Source organism: Coccinella septempunctata, chromosome 5, assembly GCF_907165205.1.
Source record: "Coccinella septempunctata chromosome 5, icCocSept1.1, whole genome shotgun sequence".
Lineage (NCBI taxonomy): Eukaryota > Metazoa > Arthropoda > Insecta > Coleoptera > Coccinellidae > Coccinella > Coccinella septempunctata.
Window position 1 is genome coordinate 28123880 of NC_058193.1, and position 23660 is coordinate 28147539.

Below are 23660 nucleotides of genomic sequence, written 5' to 3' on the forward strand. Positions count from 1 at the left end.
AATTCAGTTTCTAGTTTGATTACAGATTTTCATCAGTAACGTCCACATCCATTCAAATTCGATAAAAATCTAATCGATAGATTTTGTTTTGTCTGGATGGCTGTGGAGTATGTTATGATTGTTATGTCTTCTAGTCCAGCCATAATTATGTGCCGTGTCCTGATTGCAGTTTTTTTTTTCAACTTGTGGCTCCATGTAATCATCGCACATAAAGCAGTTTCGCTCTCCTTAATCTGTTGGAATTTTCCAAAGATTTAATCCTCATTTCATCCATTGGACAATTAGGTGAATGTCATTTCGTACAGCTCGGCGCTCCAGCCCTGGTTAACCGATGACTTATCACACATGAATTGATAGCTGATCCCGATGTTATAATTAATAACCTCAAGGTGGTATCAATGGCTGTTTCCGATTACGTTTCATAGAAATAGTTTATGTTCTGGTGCGGTAAAAGGTGTGGCGGTTTAGTGAGATAACGCGAAATCAGCACATTCATGAGAATCCAACAGATCGTTAATGGTGATTGGAACAAATTGAATCATGATTGAATATAACAGGTATTCTTGTCCGAAGCTGTTGAGTAATAGTTCAACAAATAATACACCTATGGTGGCAGTAGCTGTAACCTGTTACCTCTCACATCAATTCTGCCAATTTTAACTGAAGGAAATAAACTGAAAACAGATGATTACACACAAATGCAATAGTCGATGTTCAATTCGAATGAATAGTAAACAAAATAAACTGCTCCACATGAGTTAAGAATATTGACTTACATTGCAAAAAAATATAATTAAAAGAAGATTTTTGTTATGAAAATTCATATTAATATGATTTCAAGTTGCAAATTGATTTTAGCCTGTAGGTCTACAGCGTATACAGGGTGGTTAAGAAAAATCGAGTAAAATAACGAAATTTTATTCCCAGAGAATTCATGCATTTTAAGACTATCTTTACAATGTATGGCCTACACGGGCATCAATAACGGCTTGATATCTTCTTTGCATACTACACACGAGGTTGTTGAACATTTCTTGAGGAATTTGGTTCCATAAACGGGGCAGAAGCTCTCTCAGATCATTTAAGGATTCTAGGGTAGGTTGATGATTATCTAATCTTCTTTGGAGCATATCCCATGCATGTTCTATGCAATTCAAATCTGGTGAGTGCGGAGGTATTGGTAAATGTGGAATACCAAGCTCCTCGCGCCCATTCTCAACTATGGCTGCATTCTGCGGTCTAGCGTTATCGTCTAGAAATTGAAAAGTTTCACCAATAGCAGCGTGAAAATTTGGCACAACATTGTCAATGACACGCTCCCTAGAATGTAAGGCGGTCATATTCCCAGGACAAATGTGTAGATCTGTGCGCCCGTTGAAACATATCCCGGCCCTTACCATAACACTACTCCCTCGGTATGGATGGACTTCTTGGACATAGCGACGATTACGGAGTATGCGTGGGATTGTCCATACCCTCTTATTCTTCGAGAATCTGAAAATCGTCCATATCTGGATTCATCAGTGAAAAGGACATTACGCCACTGATTGTTCCAATTGATATGTTGCCTTGCCCATTTCAGTCTTTGACTCCTCTCAATGGACGCCTAGAACCCAGATTCACCTCTCTCAAACGTCGTGTGATGGTTTCGATGGAAACTTGGACCCCATTTGCATTCTGAAGAGTATTCCGTGGCATTCTACAAGTAGATATAGGGTTTCTTCTCGCAGAAACGGTGATGAAACGATCCTGAGCAGGTGTTGCTTTTCGTCCCCCACAAAGCCTTGGTCTTTCAAATACGAAACCTGTCTCCCTGAACCTATTCCAAAGTCGAGGTTTCACACTTTGGCTGACTTGGAGCCTTTCCGCTAAAACCACCTGAGGTAGGCCACCCTGTAGCATACCGATAACCCTATTAGCTTCAGCGTTTGTTAATTTTCATCTTGGCATTTTCAGAAAACTCGTTTCAAATCGAAGCCACCAGATTGACGAAATGTCTCATACTGATTTTTATTGCATCGATTCAAGTTGTTATTGAGTTTTAAATGATTTTACGGCGATTTTCTCGAAGATTACATACTTTCAAAAACGACTGATTACGATATCCCTAACTCTTGGTGATCAGATTATTTAATTTTTCAAAAAAAGGTGGTCATAAAACTTCTTCAATTTCTCATGTTTTTTTTTCATTAGTTTTTTTTGTGTTATTTTACTTCCAATTACTAAATATTTCCTCACTATTACAGAACGACGTCTAAGTCAGCTAGTTCAAAATAAACTGGCATCTTAGTGCATTTTTCGACAAAATTGCAAATATCGAAGAAGTTCATGCATTAATTTTTCCTCACTTTGTATTTCTCTATGGGGTTCGAACAATTTTCTTACCTTGAAAATATATTTCCGAGAAAATACCCTTCGCATCAGATCCCTATCAGAACATTCTTCATTTATAATGAAAAAGTGAAAAAATATAATGAATTAACAAATTGATACTTAAAACGCCAGAAGTTCTCGGAACAGTAAAAGAAAATGAATCCTCTGGAGGAAGATCCTGTCGGCGTATTCCTGCTCGGAATGAGCATTAAAAAATCCTTGAAATTACATCGAATTCATTACAGCGGACACCATCTACAAGATCAATTACAGGCGATTTTTATTCATGGCCGCTTTTCCTGCCATTCGTTAATCGCGATTCCGGCAAAATGGGCCTAAGAAAGGCACTAATTAACACTTTTAATTGAACGCCTGAATGCCTCAATGTCCTTAGAGTAATGTAATTAGCTGAAAAACAAAGATTTATATAATACAATATCGGAATTCGTCGGGTGTCCAAGTACGGCAGAAATGCAGGACGCTAGAAAAGAGTATCGGCTGCTGGGTTATCCGATAGGTATATATCGTTAATTAGGGACTGTGGATTTAATGAGAAGATCCGGTTTTAAGTACAGTCTTTGCTCATTCTCTGCGACGAAGCTAAGTTGCCGGTACTATGCAATTTCACTATGCTCTTCGCGGAATCTCGCTAAAAAATGAATGCTGATTAGCACAAATTTACCAACCAATAAGGAAATGGTAAATGAATTCTAGTGAAATGCTATGTTATTTTCGAACAAGTTACCACGAAGTCTTTTTACAGGTTTGTAGATGGCTCAGCTCAAAATGTTTGTGGAAACTATTCAAACCATTGATAATATACCCTCAACGCAATTTCAATATACGAGGATATATTGAAAAATTCTTAGCCTACTATAGAACCAAACAAAATTTCAATATTAAAATATTTTATTTCTCAACGTATTCTCCTCTTAATTGTATACATTTATTACAGTGAACCTGCAACGTGTCTAAATCTTTCAAAAAAAAAAGCTCCACAGCTTTTATTACCTCCTCGTTGGAAGAAAATTTACGACCTTACGAACGAGATAATAGTCGGATGGAGCCAAATCTGGTGAATAAGGGGGGTGTTCTAGTAATTGAAACCCTAAATCACGAATATTTTACACGGAAACCTGAGGTTTGTGTGCAGAGGCGTTGTCCTGCAAAAACAAAACACCTTTGGATAGCTTTCCGCGTCTTTCTCCTTAATTTTTTTCCGTAGAGTGGTCAGTAATGTCGAATAGTAATCTCCGGTTATTGTTCTATCCTTATCCAAAAAATAAATCATGATTACTTCATGGCAATCCCAAAAAACTGAAGCAAGAACTTTTCTAGCAGATTTTTGGACACGGAACTTCTTAGGTCTTGGAGAACCAGAGTGTCGCCATTCTATCGATTGTTGCTTTGTTTCTGGATCGTAGAAATGTACCCAAGTCTCATCCATAGTAACAATTCTGTTCAAGAAGTCTACATCATTTTCAAATCGAGCACAGATCGAACGCGATGCTTCTACCCTTGCACGCTTTTGGTTAACATTCAAACATTTGGGGATCCATTTTGCAGTAATTTTCCTCATGTCCAAATTGACGTGAACTATATGATGAACGCGTTCGTATGAAATATTCAGTGCTTCAGATATCCGTTTTAGCCCAATTCGACGGTCTGATAAAATCAGGTCATGAACTGCATCGATATTTTCGGGGACTGACACAGAAACTGGCCTTCCCGATCGGTCATCATGTTCAATGAATTTACCTCTTTTAAAGCTTGCAGTCCAATTTTTCACGGTCGCTTACGAAGGACATTGATCACCAAGGGTATTAAGCATATCTTCGTAAATCTGCTTACCTCTTAACCCTTTAAAATACAGGTACTTGATGATGTCTAGATACTCCAATTTTTCAATTTTCACAATCTTTTTTTTTAAATTTATTGCGTAACTCTGGTTTACTTGTTTGACTTCAAACTTCACACCGATACTTCTTATGAGTTATGGTTCGTTTTTGTGGTAACGTAATATTTTTTTTATTCATTATTTAGCTCTAGGCTAGCTAGATATCAATACAACCTCGTATACCAACCTTAATAATTCAGCTCCTGCAGAAATCTAAAAAAATGTGTAACAGGCATTGATGAGAGCCTTCCCCTGAGTTGTAAGGATTAAACCTATTCATGGAATAAACTAATAAGCAAATGAAGTGGAACACCTAACAATAAGTGTTGATTAGCTATAACTTCGACATCACTTTGGTAATGCTGGATTTTCACCCCTAGTTGGAAAATATTGTCGTTTTTTTGAAGTTATCCGCTCTCACAAGTTGGTGCAGATAGCAGAAGTGATTTCTTTCTGTAGTACAGCTAAATGTTGGTTATTTTATTCGTACTCTCTCTGTTCTGTACCGCAGAAATAGGTAATAGGTAGAAAAACGCAAGGTTCCAAGAAATTCCAATCAAGATTTGATGTAGGAGAATATCAATTTATTATCTCCAAAAACATCACAATATTATTTAGGACAAACCTTCATGAACTCTTTTATTGGGAGTTTTTCTGTCAGTGTAGGTAGACCTTCTTTATATGGTGTTATACACAATGGTTATTTATAATGTATACTAGTGAGTAGAGAGGGGTGTTCAATTTTCAGCCTGCAGAGGGATAATTTTCATGGGAATTCTTGGGCATTCATCATTTGCATATTCTTCCACAGATATTGGTATTTCAACGGACACGTAACCATCAGCTGACACCTACAATTTGAAAAATCCCAGTCGAAGAAAGGATTTTATTGTTTTGATGGCTTCATTGGTGATCCAATAACACTACCCTTCAAGGGAGGTGACCTTAAGTTAATTGGGTTTTTAGAAGCAGTGTTTCTATGGTTTTTCTATTATGTTCACCCAGGATATCGGAATATCGACTAGACATCTATTATAGGAGATGTAGAAAGCTGAATTTTGATTCGAATAAGACCAAGTGCTCATTTGTTTCGATTATCCGAATATTCGTTACAACATAGGTTTTCCGAACAAATCTTCGAAATTTTTGGAAATAGTTAAATCCTCATTGTGCGATATATTATTCTAATATGAATGGACTACATAACTGAAGCTAGCTTAGTTCTTTGGTACTCACGTGAAGACTGTATTCTCCGGGTTTCAAAATACGCCAAAACTCCCCTTTTCTACTAGTTTTGAAAGGAATTTTACGTCCAACAATGTGCAAGGTTGCCCCTTCTATGGGTTCTCTCGTTTGGCAATCTATAACTCTTCCTTTTATTCCTCGCAAGGCTTGAAGTCCATATTGCAGGAGTGGCTAGAATATTGGAGTTCGAAATGACAGATTTACGACCACAACTAACAACTACTTCTATCGTTCGTACAACCAAAGAGTATCAACTTGATATTTTAACCTAGTCAACTTTTTTGAAATTTTTTTGCCTGTCTGTCTATCTAATTCATAAGGGTAATTTCCGGATTGAAAAACCGATTTTCACGGGATTTCAACAGTTAGAAAGGAAGACTTCATACCACAGAAAAGTAAAGAGGAGTAGAGCAAATTGGAGAAGATTAGAGTGGAGTGCACGAGAGTGGAAAAAACTTGAAAAGCTCTAGTGCAGCGAACAATTAGTTTGAAAGGAAACATAAGCTCCAATGATTGACCGAACGATCAATATAGTTTCAAAACTTACTAATTTTTTTAAAGGTACTCACTTGCATGTTCTCCTCCAGAAATAGAGGAATCTTCTCCGGCTCTGGATACTTGCAACAAGATACTTCCAAAGTTATTTCAATGCAACCTTCAAATGCATAATTGTAGTCTTGCATTCCCCCTTGAAAATTATCACATTAATCCTGATCATATCAAAATAAATAATATTGAATTCGTTTGGTTTTGTTTCTTCAAAAAACAACTCTACCTCCAGTTGTAGGTAGCCAGCTATGTCACTCAGTAGATCATAGCTGAATTGCAACAAAATTAAATTGGTTAAAAGGCTTATTAAAAGACTGATATTGGGACTTTCAATGAGGTATTTTACTAAATTTATTTGCCCCACTCCATCACTTAATATCCTGTACCTATATTTTGGCAATTATCAACTGAAGATTGAAATGAGTTCCTGCATGAATTGAACTGCGATAACCTACCTTTGAGAATGTACCAATGTGCACCATTCGTTAATCCATCTTCGAAATAAGAAACACCGAGAATATCTTGAGGACACTGAATGCCTTTGGAGATTCTTTCATGTGCATCGACATATGCTTTTGCTATACTGTAAACGACGTCATGGTCTGGTGTCAGTGCTTCTCCTTTATTATTCTGGTCATCTAAGAAAAATACACTTGTTTAATAGGATCATATTTAATACGAAGCATTTCAAATTCTGAGGAAAAATATGAAGTTTGGTAGATGTACGAGGATGTATTGATATATCTAATTAGCCCAGACCAGTTCCAAGCATAAAAAAAATATTGCACTACCATAGCAACGAACAATATCTCATTAGAAATGTCAGTGTGAAGTTTGATGTCAAAAAAGGAAACCAGAGTTACGCAATAAATTAAAAGAAAGAAGATGTCCACCGAAATTGTGAAAATCGAAAAATTGGAGTATCAGGCCATCATCAAGTACCTGTATTTAAAAGGGTTAAGAGATAAGCAGATTTACGAAGATATGCTTAATACCCTTGGTGATCGATGTCCTTCGTATGCGACCGTGAAAAATTGGACTGCAAGCTTCAAAAGAGGTCAATTTTCCATTGAAGATGATGACCGATCGGGAAGGCCAGTTTCTGTGTCAGTCCCCGAAAATATCGATGCAGTTCATGACATGATTTTATCAGACCGTCGAATTGGGGAAAGAGATATCCGAAGCACTGAATATTTCATACCAACGCGTTCATCATATAGTTCACGTCAATTTGGACATATGAAAAATTGCTGCAAAATGGATCCCCAAATGTTTGAATGTTGACCAGAAACTTGCAAGGGTAGAACCATCGCGTTCGATCTGTGCGCGATTTGAAAACGAGGTAGACTTCTTAAACCGAATTGTTACTACGGATGAGACTTGGGTACATTTCTACGATCCAGAAACAAAGCAACAATCGATGGAATGGCAACACTCTGGTTCTCCAAGACCTAAGAAGTTTGATGTCCAAAAATCTGCAGGAAAAGTTCTTGCTTCAGTTTTTTGGGATTGCCATAAAGTAATTATGATTGATTTTTGGATAAAGGTAGAACAATAACCGGAGATTACTATTCGACATTACTGACCATATTACGAGAAAAATTAAAGAGAAAAGACGCGGAAAGCTATCCAAAGGTGTTTTGTTTTTGCAGGACAACGCCCCTTCACACAAATCTCATGTTGCCATGCAAAAAATTCGTGATTTAAGGTTTGAACCCCCCTTATTCACAATTCGACTATCATCTCTTTCCTCAACTGAAAAAAATTTTAAAAGGTCGTAAATTTTCTTCCAATAAGGAGGTAATATAAGCTGGGGAGCAAGAAGAAACTTTTTGAAAGGTGATAAAATATTTTGACATTGAAATTTTGTTTGATTCTATAGTAGGCTCTTTCTAATTAAAACCATTTCGAATTATTTTTCTGAATTTCAACCAATAATTGCAATTTCTCATTCGCTGAACGTTTCAACTAGATTAAGTCGAATAATTTCTATCCCTTTCGAGTATTTACCTGTGCTGCCAATACTGTCGAAAGGGTAATTTGCCACCATTGCGCCACCGTGTAAGCTGGCCGATAGAACAAACGTTTCATGTTTCATCCAGTTCATTATGGCAGCCGTTTCAGGCTGAATCTTCTTTCTGTATTCCTCTTCACTGACCCCGTAGTAATTACCGTTGAAATAATCTGGAAAATTCCGGTTGAGATCATAGTCATTTTTGTTATGACGACCCTTCCCAACCATGCAACCTTTCGTAGCCACGTTGAAGCCGTCAGGGTTCATTGTTGGAAGAATGTAGACTCTAGCGTTATCAAGCAAACATTTCACGTCTTGGTCTGTTTCGTAATGATGATCGAGAAACTGAAATATATTTTATGATCAATTTGTGTCCATGTTCAGTGAGGCTGCAAAACTCAAGAATTGCAACCAATCGAAAAACTCTAAGGGAAGTTGGCAAAACGCAGATTGTCTGGACTTAATGGCTGGTGTATTACAAGGGGCAAAAAATAAAAAAGACTTCACCAAATCAAAATATACCCTGAAGGATTAAAGTCTTCTGATCGTGACGACAACAAATCTGCAATTTTGAGACGGTTTAACCTTTAACTTGAAATAATATACAAGTAAAATGAGCGCAGATGCAGAACATGTGTCGCTGATTATAACTTTTTGATTTGCTTGATTGTATCTCAGTTAGTTATTAAGTAAATTAATTCTCGTTTTACGTCTTACTATAACTGACAGTTCATTAGATTAACGGTCAGTTTCATAATAAAATTCAAGCTTTAAACTTTTTTTAGTGTCACTAAAGAAAGCTTCAAAATTGAAGGGACGTTCAAAGAAGTCAATATAAATTTTTGAATGAATTAGATACTTCTATACTTCACCTTTATGAAATGAATAAGTATTTCTCTTCCCACAACTTCATTGCCATGAATGTTTGCGATGAACTTAATGTTTGGTACTCCAATCCTATCTCCTGGTTGATTGAATTCCAGAACCTTCAGTGGAATGCCTGAGGAAAATCAGAGTTCTAACTATGCTACCCATATTCACTGATGAAGCAAACTTACCTGCAACCGAATATCCGATTGAAAAAACGCGGGTTCTCAGTGAGGTTTCCCGAGAAAAATTCCTCATGAAACTGAAAATCTCATCGTTGCTGTGGTATTTACACTCTCCCGAATCAGCAATGTTGGATATCAGGAATAACAAAAAGGAAAACCGTTGGAAAACCATGATGTACATCTCAGATCGAAGTAACAGTGAGATTAATTCATACCAACGAAAAAAAAGTGGAATACGGTCGTTTTGGTGCTAAAATCATATAATCTGATTGTTTTTTGAAGTTATAATAAATCATTCGTCTAACAGCTCTTATCCACTTCTTTTGATTGGAGGTAACGGCATTACTCGATTTTATCGACGTTGACTGTACTTTCATTGCAGATTAGTGTAATAGAAACAAAATGCCCCTTTTCCTTCAACTTTAATCGACTCTAATCAATCTTTGATGTGGATAATTGAGAAATTATGAATAATCCACGAGGTAGAGAGAGGAAAAATGAATTCAAGAAAAAAAGGCTTATCGTTGTAGTGAGTTTATGGTTTATAATGACGTGAACAATAGTCTATCGCATAAAAGGATAATAGTTGGGGAGCCGAAGAGGGAAATTCGGGATTTACTCGAGCGTGTCAGATTAATATAAGGGGACATACCTTGGACCCTGGAGAGTACCTCTACCAAAAACTAGACCTGTATAAAGGGGGAATAGTCTAGGACAGACTGTCAGAATAGTAAAAAAAAACGATATATGTGGTTAATTACATGTTGAAAAGTATATAATCTCTTAATCTGACAATTTAAGAGTGTCGAAAATGTGTGGAAGGGCCCAAAGTTGCAAACAAAACCATAACGTGTACATTCTCGAGTGCGGTAGCGTTTTTTCTTATTTTGAAGCTAATAATTCAAGAATAACGGAAAAAATATAATCTGACAGTTTTAGCAAGCCGAAACAATAAAAATTGGCCGTAAAGGTCACAAAAATCAGTTTTTTCGAACTATCTCCTTCCCTTGGCTTCGAATCTTTTTCGCATTCATTATGAAAGTTGTAAAGCATAACATTTTCTACAAATTTTGTCCCAAGCAATTTTTTCTACGTTCAAACGTTTTTGAGATATATGGCGATTAATGCAAGGTGTTTAGCGATACATGCTGAAGCGAAAATTCACTCGTTGGAAAATAGTACATTCTGAGATTCAGTCAGAGACAACACTAAAATTTTCGTAACTTATTTCGAAATTGTCTTCATAGAAATACCTTGTCATTTTGACAATTGAATGAATGTAGGTTAGACTGGGATTCTACATTGACCTTGCCCTTTCGCATGTGTGGCTAAGCTCCTTGTCCTTATCACCCTCTAACACGAGAACGGTTGAGAGTAAATTGCTTGAGACAAAAATTGTGTAGAATTTTATTATCTACAACTTCCTTAATGAATACAAAAACGATAAGAGGTACAGGCAGGAAAATTTTCGAAAAAAAAAATTTAATCATCTTGAAAGTGTCAGATTAAGAAAACCACTTGTGATTATTGTCAGATTAATGGGTCAACACGTTTACAACACCGAGATTAACCATCTGTATGAAAATCTGACACGCTCGAATATGTACAAGTAACGATTTTTTTTACATTTTCAAAGGACCGCTGTGATCTTGCGTAAGGTCCAAATTGTCAGTCCCTTGAAAAGTAGCTTCTTTTGGGTCTAATTAACATAACCTCAAAAAATCTGACACGCTGGAAATTTTTTTTTACCATTTTCAACTCTTCCGTATGGTCAGTCCCACCTCGCAAACTGTCAGATAAGAATGAATTCATTATCAGAGTCACGTAGGGCATATACACTATCTTAATCTGACACGCTCGAGTATATACACTTGACGATTTTTTTTTACATCTTTGAGACCCTTCAGACGCTTTCCCCACCGCTGAAAGTGCATACCTACATCATAGAACCTTTTTTCTTTCTACCATCTAATCTTCAAAATCCACTAGGTTTCCACGACGCTCGAGTAAATCCCGATTCAGCATCGTCGGCTTCCCAACTATAATCAGAATAAACTCAGATTCATATAATTCACGCCAATATCAACAATATTACGATCCCAACCATACTATCCACACCTAATCATTCAGCACGCCAACGGAAAGATTGAATCGAAAAAAAAAAAGCTCCTCGATAACATTTCAGTCTTATTTCAGAACCACACAACGTTCACCTCGATGAATTTTATCAGAACATCCTAAGATTTTTCGGTAATCTTTCAGTAATTTTATTTCAGATAATGGATCATTTACTACAATAACAAAGAAGGATGTTTTCGGAAACACCTCAAAAGCACCAATTACTCCTAAAGTTATTATGTCATTGGCCTTAAAATACATGAGAAAATGAAAATTTCAAACTCAATAACTTTGACCATATCATCCCTATAATAAAAAAAATGTTGATAACAAAACCCATCAATAGTTAAATCATCCTCAGCCACAAAAGTTAGTTTTATGACATTTTTGGCATAAAAAAGTTAAGGAGTTACTCTCAAACTCAACTCTACCTTCTACTCCTCAATTACCTATAGGTACATGAAAAGTTTCGTGATTTGAAATAAAAATTGACCTGTTGGATCTTTTTTCTGAAAAATTAGAAAAGTCGTTAGATGTACAAGAAGATCTAATGATCTACCCACTTGAGGATAATATTGTGATAACCAAAGATGTGTTGTAGTGGTTAAATGATTATTTCTAATGAAAATTGTGTTATTGAGTTTCTTGCAATCATGGATTTTCATCAAGTATCAGCCACATCAATTCAATATTTTGAGGAGTACCTGATTGCTGATTTGATAATTTTTGATAAGCTGTCATCAGCTCAGGAATTGTTTGTAGATTTCGAAATAAAATAAAGATATCTAACATTTTTTATTCAATGATTTTCTATAAGGTATCTGGTAGGTACAGATTCTAACATTTGATTGAAGTTAATAATTTTCATTTCAGGTTAAACATCAACATCAACAAAGTTGTATATGAGATAAAGTAAGAATATGAGACCTGAAAACCAGCGTTGGAAACAGCTAAAATGGAGTCAAAATCCAACAATATATCTATCTTCTCGAAAACTGTTGCCTTATCATACTTCTGAATACTATATTCTAGTTTTGTCAAATCGTTTACAACATATCGTCCTCTCAGATATTCCTCTAACCACTTAGAATCGGTTTGTTCCAGAGGCTTCTCCACTAAAACACTGAAGATTTTGACGAAGGTGCGAACTTTTTCGCTATTAGACATATTATTGAAGTTTTCAAGAATTTTATCGAAAGAATCCTTAATGTCCTCTTTGGATATTTGAAGTCTGTTCCTCAGGAATTTCTTGACGTTCTCCACTTTCAGCTTGGAGACGTCCAGGAGAGGATCTTGTAGTAAAAACCGAATAAATTCCTCTCCTTCCCTTTCATCGTCCAGTTTTGATTTGTTCTGAGATAATGAAACCAATGGATTCGTCGACTTGGGTAAGGTTTGTAGAATTTCTTCTGATTTAGGGACGATATCTTCATTGTAGGATGTCTGTGAAGTGATTATTTATTCAGTACAACAGAATCTTAATCAGTTTATAAGTTCCAATAGCTACCTACCACAGATATAAAAAACTTTCGCGGACTCTGAAATTTTCATCTCAAATGTGAGGTTCACGAAATATGAATATCTTTATATTTTGAAAAATACGCTGTTGAAATTTTATTCATGCTCAACCTCAAAGTTTCACTATTTCAGGTAACAATGTGAAAAAACTTCAAGGGGATGATTCCCTAAGAAAAATTACTGTGGGACTGTCATATATTTTTTTTGTTTAGATACAGCCCCCTAATGATTGCATTATCATATCTCAATTTGTGATAAGTTCTTGTAAACCCATTTTAAGGATATTTCTGCTTTTTTCCAAGGTTTAAAACCAGAAGATGTGATCCTATACCTCGATCAAACTCGCCATAAATCATGAATGCACAATTGGAATTCGAAATTTTTTATTATGAAATATAAATACAAAAATAAAATAAAATATTCTGAATTCCGTAGATAAAATTGTTACTACAATTATTAAATAAACGAACATTGTACTTTGTAACAATCACACGAAACACTTAGACAATAGTCATATTGATATTGATACCGTCAATTTCGGACGAAGATTATAATAAATGTAAAAATATAAACATTAACGAAAATGTTGTGAGTTACCGAAACACCGTTATTTTTTGTGGGTTTATCATTCAAATAAATTTTTAATAGTTCATCCAAAGCCTTTTCCTTCTCGGTAGCAGATTTCTTGTCAAAATCCTTCAACGTCCCTTCGTAAGGTGAAAAATCTGTTATGTGAAGTTTTTCCCTCATGTACAATCTCACTGTGTATTCTGAAGTGAAGGTATGGAGTACCCCCTTGAAAATTTCTGCCAGTTTCGAGAGTACCTTGGCTTTCTCTGAATCATTTTTCTTGTCGAAATCTTGCAAGATATCATCGAAGTTAGTCGTGTCTGTTATGTTCATTTCGTGCATCATGAACGTTCGTATATCACCTTCCGATATGTTGAACTTGTCTGGATCCCCGAAAATCATTCGGAATATTTTACTTTCCTCTTCAGGGGGTAGAGGAAACGCGTCTTTGAGGGAGGTAACCTTATTTCCGGAATTGTTCAATATGCGTCCTTCAGTTAGTGCCTGAAAAAATTAATTCTGAAAATGTTAGGTAAGCTTCAAAGCGTTTGAGGGCTATCCAGATATAAAAGATTGAAGGTAAAGGAACAGTGGACGTATGTCCACTTCGTCTGGAGGTAATTGAATTGGATCTCGTTGAATACTAGATGGCGCTCGAGTACCTACTTGATAATACTCAGAAGCTACTACTAGTATTATGATCCGTCAATTTCAAGCGTTTTCATCTGAGAAGGAGTTGTGTTGCACTGACGAGGACAAATGAGACCGAAACATTGGACAGCATCTTGTCTTCTTCGATGGAATGTTTTCACTTTTTTGACGTAAAGTATGAAATTCCGAATTGATTCATGACGACTTCAAATTCGGAAAAAGGGAAATAAAATTCGTTAGCTCTGAAGCTCTATGGTAGAAACCCAAGTGCACTTTTTTCGTTATATTATCTTCGCGGTATCAAGTCAACTACTCTGTAGCTCGTTAGAGCAGCATAGAGCTAGAAACAAACGATAAAAGTTTCTGGCGAAACAAATTTTTGGGTTGATATTTTCTAGACCTTGCAATTATAAAGGAACTCTACCAAATTTTATTTTATTTAACCCTTTACTGCATGATATATTAAATAAGTGAAAAAAAATTTTTTTTTCGAAATATATGGTTTTATTAAGGGTTCAAAATTAATTATAATATTTTTTTATCATCAAAAAGTACCTATTTAAAATTTTTTTTTCAAAAACCATATATGGTTTCGTATGCATTGAAGCTTCAAACCCCTTGGACATATATGGTTTCGTATGCACACAAAGCCAAATGATAAGTGATATCAAAAGCTTAATATATTTGACGAAAATTAAGTATTGAAGAATGTTATACAAAATTATTGATGAAACTTTATCAAACAATTCCTCTTGTCATTATAACATAAAAATACTCTATATTTGGGACATTTAGTATAAGTTTTCATTGAACAAACTTTACAAATTTGACGATTTTTCTGTCACTTTGGCAAGTGTCCAATATTGTCAGTCCTCACAGAGGTCAAGGTTAGGTCCTGATGCTTTTCTGGAGCTTTTCTCATTTTCTTCCTCTGAGTTGCTGTCCTAGGGCTTGAACAAACTGATGGACTTCCATGGCGGCTCGTTGATGGTCATAGACATATAGACATGGAGTGTGCCTTCCCTTTCTATCTATGCATGAAATACGGTCAAAAAAACTGACAGAAAGAAACTGAACATCAGGCATGCAGTTGTCTTTTTCCAGAATTTTTATTGGTCCACACTCCCCTCTATGTGAAAAAAAAGAGACAGGTGAATGCCCGACGATCATTTCTCTCTTTCTATAAAGAAACCAATTTCATGATGACATTGCTCAGTCCATGTCTCTATGTCTATGTTGATGGTGAACTGGTCACTGAATTAGCCAATGGACGACCTCGTTTACGAGGAAGAGCCTTTTGCTTTGCGCAGGTGTTCCGAAACGGCTTGTTTGAAGGCGAACAGAGATAAATAAGAGTTTTTTTTTTGCCACAAAATCCACGCAGGGTCTACTACACCACTAAGAAAGAAAAAGACAGCCTAGCATGAAGAAAACGTGAAGCAAATTGAAGAAAAACCATATTCGCGTGCGTAATTGATAATCATGCTTGTGTGCATACGAAACCATATATGTCTAAGCGAAGAAGCGAAGAATGCATACTAACCCAGATATGGTTCCGAAACAATTGTTGTTGAAAATGGGTGAAATTTGAAAGAAAGTGAAAATTTAGTATAGTACATACGAACTAGAGGTTATGACAAAAAACAAAACATTTTTTGTTGCTTGGAAAACTCATCTTTTCATTTTTATTTCTTTTTGCAAAGTTGAGAATCGCACCTGCATGTTAACATTTACTCACAATGTCTGGAAAAGTGAGATTATATCCAAGTGGCATGTGATCATGGACAAAATGGATGTGTTTTGTTATTGCTAATGATATAACCAATACACTCCGTTAGGATCCATACGTTAATTTTTAATTTTTTTAGAATAAATAAACTGTGAACATGTCAAACCATTTATGGTTTCGTATGCGGTAAAGGGTTAAAGGATGATTCATGCTAGACCGTGTCGGAGCCGGGCCGGGACCGATTCCGGGCCGTTGCAATGGATCGCCACTCTGAAAACACGGGCACGGCACGTGTCCCAACCGGTGTAGTGTGGATGGGTCAATTGAAATTGCTCATATAATTCTTTTACCGTGTCCCGTCCGGGTCCCGGCCCGGACCCGACACGGTCTAGCATGAATCAGCCTTAACTCTCGTTCCCATACAACGTCTGCTCAATTTGACTTCTGTCAGTTTTCTGGTTCGAAATTGCTTTTTATATCATGTAATCTTCAGGGAGCTGTATCCAAGCAGAAAATGCTCAAGAAAAAAAGAATATATGAAAGACCCACACTTTTTTAACGTCTTGAATTTTTTCGCAAGTTTCCATTCACACCCTGTATATCGATTTTATCTTTATAATAGTAGTTATTCATTACCTGGGCACTGATGCTCTTAGGCTCTCTAGTTTTTGAAACATTCTGTTCGGAATTGGATCTATCATTGAGCTCGAGCTTTGGAGCTGGAGTACTTGACTGGGTAACGTTAATCTTTATACGGAATTTCTTCTTTCTCGGGCAGAATTCTGTTGTTTGATTATTGACTTCGAATTCAATTATCCTAGTTGAATATCCAGGAGCATTAACCTATAAAACGATTGAAGATAAAGAATGTCTCACCTTGTAGATGTTCCATAGTATCCTTGTTTATAGACAAGGGTTATACAAACAAGGATAGTAGATATAAATATCCCTCATACCAATATCCCTAATATACTCAATGATAGTATACACTGTTTGTAAAGCTTAAAGCCAGTTTGTCAGTTGGAATCTGGCAGTTTTAAGGGTTCTTTCAGTTTGCATGTGTTTTCAGTGAGGCTGAAACTGGGTGATAATTTCCAAAAAAAAAATGCATCCACTGATCTTTAACGACTACAAAAAGCTTACCCTGAGCTTGTATCTTCCTGGGAGGAGTATTCTCCAAAAATATCCATATGAGGTAGAGAAAAAAGTCATATTTCTTCCTATAATTTCCAAACTAGCGTTTTTGATTGGCAACCCAGTCGTATTATCAATTATTTGGCCAGAAATACCTTCCAGCGCCCTCAAAGAATACTTCAGAAGTGACTGAAAATATCAAAATCATTATTTAATTTGCTCATAGTATAAAATCGACTGCTTGTTTTACCTGTTTATTTTGTTCCCACAATTTTTTCAATTCTTCAGGTCGTGGATATTTACAACAAGATATCTCCAGTGTTACTTCCATACATCCTTTCTTGAAATAGTTGTAATCTTGCATACCACCTGAAAGAAATGTCGATTCAAACGTCTAAATCAAAAGGATCAAAACCAAATCTTTCTTTTTGAATATCTACTCAAAGATCGATTACTCCACTATTGGTGCTTACTCCTCTCACGAAAATATTGACTGATTTTGGTCTTACCTGCGAAAGAATACCATGAAGCTCCATTGGTTATACCATTCTCGAATAATCTAGGATTTCTACCATCTTCACATAGTCCATTTTTCATTGTGGGATGGTTCTGGGCATAAGTAGAAGCCAGATATTCAAAAACGTCATTATCCGGAGTCAAAGAAGGAAGTCTTTTTGGTGAGGACACTGAAATTTTCATTCGATTAAGAGAAAATTCAAAAATAAATTACTGACAACGTAAGACTAGTAAAACCAATTATATTTCCGAAGAAAACTACACTAGTTGGAGAGATTATGTGAATCAATTCTTTGAAGGAAGCCAGCACTGTAAATATCACTCAAAAAACGAAATACTTTTCAAAAAACTTTATTACATAGTTTCCATAGGTACTGTAAAGCTTCCAGAAAAAATGTCGCTTGCTTGTTCAGTTTCCATTTGAACATGTTGTGAACCTAATATGATCTCTAAACTAAAAGAACCATCCAATTAACAATTTCAGCTTATAATGTAGGACCTGATGTTCATTGATTTACATTGCAACTGAAAAGTTTTTTATCAGTGATCGGAATCAATGAAGAGAGATTCTAATGATTTTATTTAACACTCGTCAAGTGCTTAGTCCGAATTTTCACCTGTTTACTGGAGCAACTACCAGTATGACCTTCATTTTCTTGCTATACCTACTTGTTTTTCGTTCAGTGTCAAATGGATAATTTGCTACCATAGCTCCACCATGCAATCCAGCAGAAAGTGTGAATGGCACTCTGTCCATCCACCTCATAACTGCATCACTTTCAGGTTGCCTAGGATTCATATTAACATGATAAAAATCAGGAAAATTCCTGTTTAGGTCTTCTTTTCTTCCGTCGATTCCATTATTCCTGCCAAGCTCTCCATTGCAACGACCTTGACTAGCCACAGCAAATCCATCAGGATTCATACTAGGCAAAAGATGAATACGAGTATTGTCAAGGAGACATTTCACGTAAGGATCTTTCTCGTAATTATCTCGCAAATACTGTAAGTATTAACAACATTTTAACAAAGTATGTGAGTCAAATAAAAGTACAGAAATTCATCAACAAATTTACAAATTAAGTTGTTGTTAACATTAAGCTACATTCACAATCAATTCACGGGCCGAAGTGCACTTCGGCACGGAAGCTTAGCAGATGCGTTCTCTGTTACCATTCACAATGAAATTCAAGAAAAAATTTCTTGCAAGTAGCAAACTATCACTTCGGCAAGGAATTTTGTGCCGGCTATAGATGATGCTGATGCTCATGTTTTGATCAGTTACATTTTTGATTCATTTGAGTATTTGGTTCCAAGATTATTGCGAATGGTAAATTTCGTGCCGAAGTGCACTTCGGCCCGCGAATTGATTGTGAATGCAGCTTTAGTCAGCTCACCTCCATAAAGTGTAGAAGTAATTCCCTTCCAACTGCTTCATTGCCATGAATATTGGCAACGAATTTGATGTTTGGAAGATCTGGTAAATCTTTTCTGAAACCACTAAGCTCCATTACCCACAGATCATTTCCTACAAAGGTTTAAACAAGATTGAAGGTTTCATAGCAGGTGTGGAATTAATTTTTATGTTTAATGTTTGTTATTGTACTATGTTTTAATTTTTGTAATATCTTATGAATACGCAGAAAAAGGTAAATATTGATTGAAATATCCAGGGAAATCCACATAGATATTATATCTAGAAAATGAGAGATACACATTTTCTGAAACATGATAAAAAAACTATGCAGCATCAAGAATCTGAGTAGGAAATAAATGAAATTTTCAAAGCTGCCCGACTATATTCTCTTAATTCATGTCTTGAATCAAATGATTTTTAAGTTTGAAAATTCTGAATTGTAGAATATTTTCTAAACCTCATTTCAGTAGATGCTGCGTAACGCTTCTCCCTCAATTCATTGGGTGAAATCATAGTTTACACGGTGTATTTTGAGGAGAAAGCTTCGTAAAATTCTTATGAGGGCATCAAAATGCATTGAAATATTATAACATGGTAAATATATGTATAACCATAGATTAACAAAACCTATTAACCTATTAATTCTAATCATTCTCTCATTTTCACTGGATTTTTGCTCCTAGTAAGACTGCGACAAAAAAGTATATTTAACATGCTTTTCCTTTCTTATTAAAGGAATTTTCAGTTTTCTGGTTAAATTTTTTGAAGTGAAATTCTAATAAATTCAAGTATATTTTAGCATGTTTCATCAGAGCAAAGCTGTATCAAGCAGGACCGTCTCTAGAATGCGAGGAGCGACAGTCAATGCAGGAATTTTAATAATTCATCATCCAGTTTCACTCACCATTTGATGATTTGCCGATTGTATATAGATTCGGATGAATATTCCTTGTACTTTCAGAGAAATTCCTCATAACCTGCTCGAGTTCCTCATTACTATGATACCTAAACTCGAGAGCATCCGAAGGATAAAAGTAGACACAAATTAAAAGTAGAACTAAAACTATAGATAGAGAACTGAGCGCGTGCATCTTGATTAAAATCCTATCATAACTTCAGCTTGGAAAACTCGTTGAGAACTGAAAACTGAAGGTTGATATGTCCTACAGATTGCATTGAAGTTCTTTTATCATTCGGAAATCCCACCTAAATAGTGGTCATCTTACGTCATAGTGCGGTGATATGTCCTGAAATACGTGATAAATTATTGGATGAAACTGAAAATTTGCACTGAATTGTTAATCGTGAGGAGGATACCGAAGAAATTATAATAACGTTATCGGTTCTTCGAAATTGAATGAGTAGCTTTGTTCTCGATCAAATGAATGACTCAATCCTTCCATATCATCCTCGCAGAGAAAGAACTTGATTCCTTTTCTTAAGTTACGATAGTGTCAATGAATAAATTTGTAAAAATCTAATTCATACAGCATGTTTGACGAAATGACGAATTCTATATAAAATTTGAAATTGAATATCTCGAAAAATAATGGATTGAATGAAAAAAATGGATATCTATGCAGGACTTCTGTGACGGGATGTTGAAGAATTGAATGGATATTCTTTATAAAACCACTATTTAAACTTTTTGAGAGTTCTCTCATGAATAGGAAAGAGGTCATCGCTATGAAAAGGCTCTGGGAAGACTATTGTGAGAGAATCGGTTCAAAATAGTTGAACAGCAATAGTGTTAGAAGCTACATAGCTCACTCTGAATAAATAAATGTGCCACTCTTTAGAAGTTTTTGAACCGATCTGGATCCATCGAAAAATCGAATCAGAACAGGCATATTATCTGTGACTATCATTCAAATAGTGACATTTCTAATTCTCCTAATATTTCCTTGCAGAAACAAATAGAGAAATATGGCTGAACGAAGGAACGAAAATGAAGAAAGAATTGAAGAAATCATTCGTAGTTTGAAAGGACAAGATCAAGAATTGGGTATATTCGAGAAATTTTTCAGCAAAATCAGTGGTACAACTCCTTCCAATCAGATGATAATAGGGACATGTATGGGTTGGATCAGTGGGTTCTTGGCACTAAAAGTAGGCAGAACTACGATGATGGCCCTTGGGGGAGCATTGATGTTACTGCAGATTGCCGATGAGAACGAACTCATCAAGATCGATTGGAAAAATGTGCATGATAATTTCGCCAAAGCAGAACTGGCACAGAAGCAAGAGGAAAAAACGGCAGTGGTGAAAAGGATAGCCAGTATTGCGGAAAATTCTACCCCTTTTTCTAGTGGATTTTTGGGTGGTTTTCTGATTGGTTTGGCTGCTCATTAAACTCATATTGTTTCGTGTTTTCACGCTCTACTTTATTTTAAAAGTTCAATAAAATTATATTCGTATTTGTACAGGTGTTTCAACTCATTCATAAACAAGTTTTGGACCTATTTTTCACGAAATTTTTGAACAAATGAAATTTGAATGGTTTTCATAATAATATTTATTCTGATCAAGTTGTACAAAACCACTATATTTATTTGTAGAAACTTGCGAAAATTCATATCTTCGGTACTTATTATTATTTAGAAAATTTCTGGAGAAGGTCTGTCTCTATTTTAAATTACTTTTCATGTATCATTGTGGAGTTTGTTGTGCACTTAGAACATAGAACAACAGGAAGGAGCCTTTCCACGCGAATACAAGGACAGGAAGTGAGACCGAAGTGCACCAAATTATGACTCATTGTTTTGTTTTGATATAGGTGTCAAACGTGAAGCTTTTATCAAATTCATATCAAATTGTTATTTTTAGGATATTTTTCGAGTTAAACTGTGTTGGATTTTGTAGAGTTGAGTGAAATTAAGTTGTGAAGTGAATTCTGAACTATTTTACCTAAAGAAATTATTAAAATATAGTTATTTTCCTATCAAGTGCGGAAAGTGATACTTGCCGCACTTGATAGGAAAATAACTATTTTGTGGTAAGGAACTTTTTCCAGAAAATGGTCAGTTGTGTAGCTTGTGGCTATTCAAAAACACCAAAGAAAAACAATTCCGGTGTAACATTTCACAGGTAGGTTTTATTCATACTGTATTAACGTCTTTTTTTGAATATTAAAATGGTATTCCTGTTTATGTATTTTGACGTTATCGTGAACAAACCATGGGCGTAGTTGACATTAGATAATAAGGATTTCAATTGAACAAACTGGGTTTGGTAGATTCAATTTTCAAGAATATTTTGAAAGCAGGAATGACAAACTGTTATGATTTCTGAAATTAATTAGTCTCAATATTATTGTTTCAGATTTCCTAAGGATGAAAGACGTAGATTTAGATGGGTGAGTTTTGTTAATAAGCCTGGGTTTACTCCTAACAACAGGAGCTTATTGTGCTCCAAGCACTTCAAGGAAGAATGTTTCAACAGATCTTCACAATCTGTTATTAGATTATTTCCCAATGCATTTCCAACTATAGAAGCTCCCCGTGTGAAATATGTAAGTGATGAATTGTTGGTAAGGACTGTTATTATTTCTTGAACTGGGGTCGTTATGGCTCAGTTTTGGCCTTCCGGGAACTGCGACCACATAGATCTTTGGTTCACTACCCTACTCATTCATGGAAACGTAAGGAGGTCTTTAGAATGGTGTTAATATAAAACCGAAGACTTTCTTAGGGGCCTTGGCCGTTACCTCTTGGGTAACCAGAGCTGGTTTTCCCATATGAATGGTTCTTAGCCCAGCCAGTTCTGTACACTTACATAATATGTGATTGTTTATATTGCTGGTTTTGTTTCTTTTAAAATTGGACAGAAACTGAAATGTGAACAGTGTGTTGCACAGTTATTTGGAGTTAAGGAGGATTTCCTAAACTCCTTGATTGCAACAAAATCAAAGGGTGGTTTGAGTTACCCAAGTAATGGAGTCATTGCAATATGCCAGACTGCAGAAAAATTTTTAAGAAGCCAATCATATTCAAATAAAAAAATTAACCGTGAAGAAGTTTCACTTAAAGTAATGAAACATTTTATTGGAAAAAGTGTGTTTGATGAAATGATTTTTCATGATTTTTCCCCATTAGAGAGTCATGAAACTCTTTTAATTAAAAGTATTTCAAATTGTTATTTAAACAAGAGGTTGAATTATATTTGTAAAAATACTGTAAATGAAGATAGAATAAGGAATTTGTATAATAGATTGATTCTCTTTAAAAACCAATAAACATTAAAAGTGACGTTCTATATATTCTTTTTAAATAGATAAATATACAAAATTTATTTATTTCTCAGTATTCACAAGTACAAAGAGAAAAACAAATACATTTTTCCTACTCACATCTTTCGAGATTTTAATTCCTATGTTTCACAATAGTATTCCCAAAATATTTTTTTTCTTTCCACTCAATAATAGAAAGCTTTCGAAAAATAAAAAATGCGATCGGAAATTAGCCAAAATTACGTTGGACAGTAATTGAGATTATTTATGCCCTACGCCACTGCTAAACCGGAAATATGGATTCCGCCATATGTGCACCAAATTCGGTCACACCAAAATGAACAATATGCTCCTTCCTGTTGTTCTATGTTCTAATCTAAGGTTGTGCACTCTCTAAAAGGGGTAGTTGAGTTTTTTGCATAACAACTCTAAGTTTATGTGCCAAAAATGGATGGGCCTATTCTTGCTGAGGATAATTATCTTTTAATTGATATATTTTTTCACTCAGCGCTTTTTGATTATACGAATGAAATGGTTGAACTCCTTTTATGCATTTCGAAGCCCATTTTAGGAGTGATAAATGTTTTTGAAGTGTTATCAGAAACCTGGATTTTTTCGTAGCGTAGTAATTGCGATGATAATTAGGAAT

At 35.4% G+C, this 23660-nt stretch overlaps 3 protein-coding genes across 3 annotated transcripts; 2 read left to right on the forward strand and 1 right to left on the reverse strand.

The window, feature by feature from the left end:
- The first annotated feature begins 467 nt into the window (after window positions 1-467).
- Window positions 468-21206, forward strand: LOC123312786 (FUN14 domain-containing protein 1-like). Its single transcript, XM_044897277.1, has 2 exons — window positions 468-557; window positions 20694-21206. Exon 2 carries the CDS (start codon window positions 20710-20712, stop codon window positions 21133-21135), a length of 426 nt encoding a protein of 141 aa, XP_044753212.1. The 5' UTR covers window positions 468-557; window positions 20694-20709; the 3' UTR covers window positions 21136-21206.
- LOC123314096 (carboxypeptidase D-like) lies at window positions 4901-19958 on the reverse strand. Its single transcript, XM_044899211.1, has 15 exons — window positions 19688-19958; window positions 18764-18894; window positions 18036-18369; window positions 17360-17536; window positions 17101-17219; window positions 16860-17039; window positions 16353-16559; window positions 12125-12691; window positions 9137-9380; window positions 8951-9078; window positions 8075-8423; window positions 6520-6702; window positions 6085-6203; window positions 5507-5686; window positions 4901-5121 (listed from the first exon to the last, which is right to left on the reverse strand). The coding sequence occupies exons 1-15, from the start codon at window positions 19872-19874 to the stop codon at window positions 5008-5010; spliced, it is 3219 nt and encodes a 1072-aa protein (XP_044755146.1). The 5' UTR covers window positions 19875-19958; the 3' UTR covers window positions 4901-5007.
- Window positions 21207-21777: 571 nt separating the features above from the next.
- On the forward strand, window positions 21778-22352 carry LOC123312788 (THAP domain-containing protein 2-like). Its single transcript, XM_044897278.1, has 2 exons — window positions 21778-21870; window positions 22105-22352. Exons 1-2 carry the CDS (start codon window positions 21800-21802, stop codon window positions 22334-22336), a joined length of 303 nt encoding a protein of 100 aa, XP_044753213.1. The 5' UTR covers window positions 21778-21799; the 3' UTR covers window positions 22337-22352.
- The last annotated feature ends 1308 nt before the right edge of the window (window positions 22353-23660 follow it).

Bases quoted from the DNA above. Each gene is read 5' to 3' on its own strand.
- LOC123312786 (XM_044897277.1), top strand. From the start codon at position 20,710: ATGGCTGAACGAAGGAACGAAAATGAAGAAAGAATTGAAGAAATCATT.
- LOC123312788 (XM_044897278.1), top strand. From the start codon at position 21,800: ATGGTCAGTTGTGTAGCTTGTGGCTATTCAAAAACACCAAAGAAAAAC. The intron at 21,871-22,104 runs GTAGGTTTTATT...TTATTGTTTCAG, and splicing joins TCCGGTGTAACATTTCACAG to ATTTCCTAAGGATGAAAGAC.
- LOC123314096 (XM_044899211.1), bottom strand. From the start codon at position 19,874: ATGCACGCGCTCAGTTCTCTATCTATAGTTTTAGTTCTACTTTTAATT. The intron at 6,204-6,519 runs GTAGGTTATCGC...ATAATTTTCAAG, and splicing joins ACATTGGTACATTCTCAAAG to GGGGAATGCAAGACTACAAT. The intron at 5,122-5,506 runs GTGAGTACCAAA...TTCAAATTGTAG, and splicing joins CCGGAGAATACAGTCTTCAC to GTGTCAGCTGATGGTTACGT.